The sequence below is a fragment of the Notothenia coriiceps genome, unplaced genomic scaffold (assembly GCF_000735185.1).
Source record: "Notothenia coriiceps isolate Sejong01 unplaced genomic scaffold, NC01 NC01_scaffold00001630, whole genome shotgun sequence".
Lineage (NCBI taxonomy): Eukaryota > Metazoa > Chordata > Actinopteri > Perciformes > Nototheniidae > Notothenia > Notothenia coriiceps.
In genome coordinates this window covers 403,368-411,632 of record NW_011334331.1, presented here as the reverse complement: position 1 = coordinate 411,632, position 8,265 = coordinate 403,368, and the positions used below count along the sequence as shown (strand labels likewise).

The 8,265-nt window shown below is 40.9% G+C and overlaps 1 protein-coding gene across 1 annotated transcript in view; it reads right to left on the bottom strand.

Annotated features, from left to right (window-relative positions):
* The window catches only part of LOC104963177 (cadherin-11), a 31,431-nt gene extending 29,318 nt beyond the window's left edge, over nt 1-2,113 (bottom strand). The window contains exon 1 of the mRNA XM_010791742.1: nt 2,062-2,113. Coding sequence (XP_010790044.1) covers nt 2,062-2,113 — 52 coding nt within the window. The remainder of the gene's footprint in view (nt 1-2,061) is intronic.
* Nucleotides 2,114-8,265: the final 6,152 nt, after the last annotated feature.

Here is an 8,265-nt window from a genome sequence, read left to right as displayed (position 1 = left end):
ATAGTACAGGCCTTGAGTGTGACACCCCTGAACTATTGTTAAAAATATAATACATTAATATTTTATATATTTTATATATTTAAATACATATGAATATTATTGCGACTTCTTANAGGGGGGAAGGGGGATGTCCGGTGCCTTGCTCAAGGGCACCACGGCAGGGCAGGAGACGAACTGGGACCTCTCCAAGTAGAACTCCACACTCCAAATGTAGGTCTGGTTGGGGACTTGAACCGGCGACCCTACGGCTCACAGTCCAAGCCCCTACTGACTTCCATAGATTTAGTCACCAGTGCACCAGATTGATGCATTTAACTTCAATATTTAAAAAAAAATCTTCCCGGGGGAGCTTACCCCCGGACCCCCCTAGAGGAGGTGAGGTCCACCACCTGCCCACAACCCCTGTTAAATGGTCTCACCCACATTGAGGATGCTTCCTACACCCATGTTTTATTCCATGTGTCAAGTCAGGCAAATTGGGTCAAAATGTTATTGCATCAATGATCTGTTAACATTAAAATCACTAAAAATATGCTGCAACTATTTTGCTCTAGGCAACTCAAGGGCTCAGGTAATGTGATTACTATATGAATAATTGTCCAAAATAACAATCAATGCAGGGTTTTTTGTTAAGTAACATACTTTCGTCCCCGGCCGGCCGATACATGCCGCGCATTAAGTGGGCCTGTCTGTCAATGAATCCCCGAGCCACTTTTTCCCCCCAGTCCGCCCCTGGTCAAAAGCGAGCCATAAAGACGAAGTAGTATGTAGACTACATAGTAAAGCTGCAGCATAGTGTTAAGAACCCAGGCACTTAGGATGTAGGTGTGAGGAACAAAAACTTATAAAGAGCATAGACCTGACTGTGGCAAGAGAAAAGACGAACTGACACTGAACACTGGAGCCCTGTCTCAGGTCGACTATTTTCATTTCCTCGCTCCTCGGTCCTCTGTCTCACCGGAAGTTGATTTGTCTGCGCCATCTTGTGTACCGTCCCATGGCTCTTATTTCTGCCGGAGGAGCGAGGAGCGATAATGGAGGAGCGATAATGGAGGAACCACCAGACCATCCATCAGACAGGGGAATTTAAATACATGATAAGACACAAGTGGGCACAATCAGGGGCGGGGCTGACGCTGATGAGCACAGGAGACACACAAGGGGTGACAGGTGAAAACAATCAGGAAATTAGACACACCAGGAAACTAACGACAGAGAGGAAAACACAGGGAGAAAGACCAGACAATACATAGGGAGGAAAACATGACAAGGAGAACAGCAAAACACCCACTACCAGACACACAAAACTAAAAACGTGACACAACACAAGAATCGTGACACATAGTTTTCAGACATCTAGAAATTAATTTATATAAAATGCATTTAAAATACACTGATAGTACAACACACACACACACACACACACACACACACACACACACACACACACACACACACACACACACACACACACACACACACATATTCTGACTTGAAGTTATCAATCATCTGTCACACAATTATTTTATCTACTTTCTCTTGTGTTTTGTTAATTATAGTTGTATCCCATTTTTCTTTCCTTTGCTTTGTAAGTATATCATTTGATTAAATGCAAAAAGAAAAAGACAACAATGATCCTACAGTACAAGTACATTATTTGTAGAGATTTTGAATGACATTTAAATAGACAATGGTCATGCGTTTGTGTGCAAATATATAAAACGTGTTTCTTTCCACACTGCAAACTATATTTATTTTACATGTGTGGTAGGTTTTTGCTATCAAGCACAAGTACGGGCACGAGAAAAAAAAAATAGGACTCAAGAGCACAACCAGGTAAAACAGTCTTTAGTCAAGCGTTTAATCCAAAAGGTAAAAATAAAACAGGCAATGATCAAAAAAATGTACTGACTGGAAGCAACAAAAAAACAACCAACTAGGTTGGTACAAATGCTAAGCAGCTAGAACAATAGCTTACTTCAGGAGAGAAACATGGAGCACTTTCTGCTATACAGACAAGACGAACTGGCACTGACCAAGGAAACAGCACAGACTAAATACACAGGTGAGGAGTGATGATAAGGGACAGCTGAGGCTCGTTCAGGCCAGGCATGTGATTAACAGAGAGCGAAAATACACAGGTGAGGGAGTGAGGCGATCAGCCAGGGCCAGGATGTAACATTTGCAGCTGTAATCTATTAAGTTAACATCGTTTGCCAGGAGAAAAAAATACCTTACAATGTTAATTTTACAAAATACATCAAACCATTATACAAGGAGCAGGAGACAGCTATTTCATCACTGCTGGGCCTTAACTGTCCACTTGCTTTATTTCAATTTCTCACACAGAATACTTTAAGCACCATAATGGATCTTTAAATGTGTAATTATGGCCTGATGGTGGCCTTCACTCTTTCTCCTTTGTGTCTCTAACGTTTTCAAATAGAAAAAGAGGAGTAAAGTGCTGTCAGAAGTCGGAGGACTTCCTTTAATTAATCTCTGTCTATTTCTTTCCTTTCTCATCCTGGGTTCAACTTTCAGGGAGACATTTCCATTGGAGCTGAGCCCAGTATACTTTGATCAGATTATATTGTATTGTCATCGAGCGTACAGGTGCTGCAGAGTGCTTAGATGAGCCTTGACGTCTTTGACAGTACATTTCAGCTTTTCTCTTTGGGGTTTTAAATCCCAAGGTGTAGAACAAAGCAAGATAAAAACAGCTTTGTTCCAGCAGCCATCACTCATACAAGCAGGTCGCAGCAACATCGCACAGATACTATAGCAATGCATTTATTTATTCATATTTATTCATCGGTTTTAGTTTTTATTGGAGCCTGGAGTTTGTACTTGTAAAGTAACCTGACCTGACCTAAAATGTATTCAATCTCTGAGACCATTTGATCATACAAAGTAGATGGCTCTCAGGGGGAAAACCTCTGCCAGTGACATACATTTGTAAAGATATGTCATTTTTTGTGCTTTAAGATTCTAACCTTCTTAAATGTTTATCACTAAATATATTACCTAAAAACAGTGATCTCTAGCTGTGCCATCACGTCTGCCCTTCCTCCTGTACTCTACTACTCGGACCAGATTGAGTGGTAATTTAAGAGTCTTAAAATTAAGAAGCTAAGAAATCATTTAGTGCTAACCATGTCCTGCTATTGTTGGAATTGACCAAAAAAACATTACAAAGTCTTAGAAAAGGGCAGACTGCTTGGACCATATTCAAATGAACTCTCTTGCTCAAAAATATTTGAATAATACAAATAAAATCTATGGATACCCAATGAGCCTATACTCCTTACAGACATTAACATAAATACATACATTTACAAGCTTTGATTCACTAGGTAATTAAAAAAAAATACGGCATAGGTCGACACATAACATATATGTTGGGTTAACTTTATAGCAGGTAGAGTTAGACTTTTGTCGTATGATTTATGAACAGATTTCAAATGGCATGCTAAATTAAATGATGCCAATCTCAATTGTGGGTAATAGAAGGTCAAGTCTTTGTAATTTGGTCACAATGGTGTATCCTAGAAATGTTCACTAATCATTTCAAACTGTAAAGCTCAGTCTAACTGTTGTTTAGTATTTCTAATGTGCCAATTGTGATGGAACAATACATTTAGTCTAATGAAGCAGCAACATCTGTGCCTGCTGCTAGGTGTAACCTATTTCATCTCTGTGTTTAATCCATGGATTATCTCCTATACATGTTGAATGTAGGACCTATTTCGATAGAAAGAAACAGGCTGCCACATGGTATAAGACAGCAAAAGAAAGAGTAGAAAAAGTTGTGAAGCTGACCGTTGAGCGGCCCGACCAAGCAAGGAGGCAGAGGCAGAGAGTTCAAATATAACCCGGTGTGGGCATTTATTAATCATGGGCACATGATTCAAAGCCTCAATATGACTGTTACCCGTGAACACAGTCACCAGCCACAAGGATCTCACACCCACACTAACAGGAAAAACAGAGCTTAAATACCCACAGACTAATCAAGCCAACAAGACACAGGTGAGGGGCGAGGAGACAACACAGGGCAGCAGGTGAACACAATCACCACTAACAGACAAGACGGGAGGGGGAACACTTTTCAGAATAAAACCAGGGAAATAATCAACATACTTCGCCAATACGGACGCCACACAATCCGTAACGGAGGCCGAGATCTATGGCCCCAAAGATCACCTCCGTTACAATATAGGCTATTGCATAACATCAACTAATCCTCAACATTTATTTGCGGATAGGAAAAACAAGAAATCAGTTATCTAAATTCCCCTACTGGTTTGAGTCGGTTCATCTCTAAAAGACTAGACGACAAACCATTAGTCAAAAGTTCCTGCAGCAGAAACCTATCTGTTAGTGCTATAGCCAAATTTAAGGAAGAGATTCCATCAGCAAAAGTCGAGACAACTTGAAAGGATATGGCGTTCCACTAAACTTGAAGAATCTCGTTTAATTTGGCATATTACTCTCAATGAATATAAGAAAGCACTGCGTAAAGCGAGAGCAGCCTACTACTCTTCATTAATAGATGAGAATAAGAATAATGCAAGATTTCTTTTCAGCACTGTAGCCAGGCTGACAGAGAGCCACAGCTCGACTGAGCCTTCTATTCCCATAGCACTCAGTAGTAATGATTTTATGTGCTTTTTTAATAATAAAATTGTTACTCTTAGAAACAAAATAATGACCTCTTGCCTTTGACCAGTATAGTGTTATCAACAGCTCCCGGAAACGTAAGTTCTAATATTACACTAGATAGTAAACTAGAATGCTTTTCAGCCATAAACCTTGAACAATTAAATTCAATGATTCTCTCTTCTAAACCATCAACGTGTATCTTAGACCCGATTCCAACTAAGCTGTTGAAGGAAGTTTTTCCATTAATTAACACTTCTTTATTAAATATTATGAATATGTCTTTATTATCAGGCTATGTTCCACAATCATTTAAAGTAGCAGTAATAAAACCACATCTTAAAAAGCACAACCACGATCCAGAGGTTTTAGCCAATTACAGACCTATTTCTAATCTTCCGTTCCTCTCAAAAATTCTTGAAAAAGCGGTCGCAAAACAGTTGTGTGATTACTTAAAAAACAATGATTTATTTGAAGATTTCCAGTCTGGCTTTAGAACACATCATAGCACAGAGACAGCTCTGGTTAAAGTCACAAATGACCTTCTAATAGCCTCTGACAAGGGACTTGTCTCTATTCTTGTCTTGCTCGATCTCAGTGCTGCATTTGATACTATCGACCATGATATCCTATTGCAAAGACTAGAGCACTTAGTTGGCATACAGGGAACTGCTTTAGGCTGGTTTAGGTCCTATTTGTCTGAACGCTCTCAGTTTGTACGTGTCAACGATTAATCTTCCATGCAAACCAAAGTGAGCCATGGAGCGCCACAGGGCTCAGTGCTTGGACCTATTTTGTTCACACTATATATGCTTCCGTTAGGCAATATTATAAGGAATCATTCTGTACATTTTCATTGTTATGCGGATAATACTCAACTATATTTATCCATCAAGCCTGATGAATCCAATCATCTAAATAAAATTCAAGACTGCCTCAAGGACTTAAAAACGTGGTTGACCTTAAACCTTTTGATGTTAAACACAGGATCCCTTACACTGGATCCCTATAGAACACAGGATAGAATTTAAAATGCTTCTTCTCGCCTACAAAGCCCTTAATGGGCAGGCGCCATCTTACCTTAAAGAACTCATTATACCCTACTGTCCTACTAGGGCATTGCGGTGTCCACGAATGGCGAGGGTCTGTTGGTGTGTTCCTCGAGGGTCTCTAAAAGACACGATTGGGAGGCCAGAGCCTTTTCTTATCAAGCTCCACCTTTTGTGGAATCAGCTCCAGTTTTGTGTGGTCGGGCGGGCAGCACCCTCGTTTTTAAGAGTCGCGCTTAAAGACCTTCCTTTTTGATAAACTTATTAGTTAGGGCTGATTAGATTCAGACTCTAGTTTTGCTGATATAGCTTATTTGTTGGCGGGGGGGGGGGGGTGGTTTGGGGACATCTTACTTCTCCTTCTCTCTTTATACCTGTGTATCCTCATGTTCCGATTACCACCAGCTTCCCCAAATGTCTCTTCTGTTTGGTGTCTATATACGCCGGGATCCGGAGTTATGATGATTCCTGTGGTCCTGTTGTCATGGATCGCGAAGTCTGGATCTTGAGTCCGTGGCTGTGGTCCTGGATCATAAGTCCCCTGGGATGGATATACTCGTGGATTCATCTTCCTATTATACCACACATCATTTCCAAACCCCATCTTGGATACCTATGTTGTAAATGTATTATCTTTTCATTTCCACACGGCATCTATTGCCACGTCTGTCCTCCTGGGAAGAGGGATCCCTCCTCTGTTTGCTCGTCCCTGAGTTTCTTCCAATGTCCCCTTTAAACTGTGGGTCTCTGGTAAGTTTCCTTGCTACCATGTGAGGGGTCTAAGGACAGAGGGGTCGTTTGTCCATACTGATATTCTGTTGCAAACTGTTGAAGTCCACTGAGACAAATGTAACAAGCTGCGAACTTCGGGACAGAGCCTTCAACGTTGGCAGCCCCACCCTGCTGGAACGCCGCTGTGGAGATCGAACATCCCCACGCTTGACACCCTTCCAAAAGGGCCCGTCAAGACCCATCTGTTCACGCAAGGCCTTTGGCCCCTAATCTATTTGTTGTTTTGTCTGATGCCTTTGTTTTGTTTATGTTGTTTTGCCCTGTTCTTCCTTGCAAAGCGACCTTAGGTCACCTTATATACATCCAATGCTATTATTATTATTTTTTTGTGATATTGGGCTATATAAATAACAATTACATTTGATTGATGGTTACTGTGCAATATGGTTGAACCATTCGTGCTTGTATGTTAGAAGAGGGGTTGCAAGGAAATTAGTCTAATGCTGCGTTCACACCGGACACGATGCGATGTTTGGGGGCAGCGCGATTACATGTAAAGTCAATGAGAGACGTGGACAGACGCGAATTCTCTCCGACGGCGGAGCCACGAAAACGGTGCGGTCAAACGCGGAGGAGTTCCAATTTTTTCAACTCTGAGCGTCAAATTCCACGTGGATCGCGTTCTCGCGGAAGCAAATCAGCGGTGAGGATCAAAGCCCTTCTCCTTAAGACATTTTTAGGCTTATCTGCCAAGGAGATATTCTGTATTAACTGGGTCATCGTTGTTTACTTTTATTTAGTATTTTTCCGAAATTTTCCCAGAATCTGTTTGTGTTTAAAGAATCCTCGATATTGTTAGTTGTTTGTGTACTGAGCCTCCTTGGTTTTGATGTACGTTGTATTTGTTTGGAGCATGCGACGTAAAGGAGGCTACGTCTGCGTTGCTATGATTCTCTATGTTTTGGTTCCATATTTTCCTCAGTTCTTTTCCTTTTTTTGTTGCATTCTTCATCAAAGCAGTTGATAGTTCTTTTTGTTTTGGGGGCTGTGTTGCTGCATTTCTTCAGTTTGGGATGTATGAGCTGTTCTCATGAGATTGGTTAATTGTTCTAACTGCCAGGTCTGATGCCTTCTTCATTGTGGTCATATGTGGATGTCCAGAGAGTTGACTAAGAGTCTTTGAATGTGTTAGTTGCGATAGCTTTCTTGGAACTCTGGTGTTGCACTTCTGGAGCCATTGTCTCTGTCCTAGCTTGACCTAGCTTGTCGCTTATTCTTCTTTGTTTTCTTTGTTCTTTAGGTTGTTTCCAAAACTCTTGTTTTTCGTGCATGATCCTCTGGCAATGTCTTTTCTTGAAGTTATTATTTATTTCATATTTGTGGGGTTTATCTCATTTTAAATCTCCTCTTTCTGAAAATACTAAAAAAAACGAATTCTTGAAAAATTGACTTTTTTCAAGAATTCACGTCTTTTTTTGTATTTTGTACCTTTTTTTTCAAAAACTTCCCGTTCGGGAATATAAAATACTTGGAATCCGTGAAAGAAATTTCAAAATCTGAAGGAAAGGAACGTTCTGGGACAAAAGGCCAAAAAGACCCCTCTCCACATCAAGTTACCAACCTGCGGTGTAAGATTTGACCAAATCTGATCCTTTGACACCCACATCAAACACCTATGCAAAACCTCCTTTCTACCACCTCAGGAACATTGCAAAACTCCGTCGCTACACTCTCCCTGTCAGATGTGAACAACTGGTCCATGCCTTTGTTTCCTCGAAGGCTGTGACTATTGCAACGCTTTCCTCAGTCGGGACTCCTAGCTGGA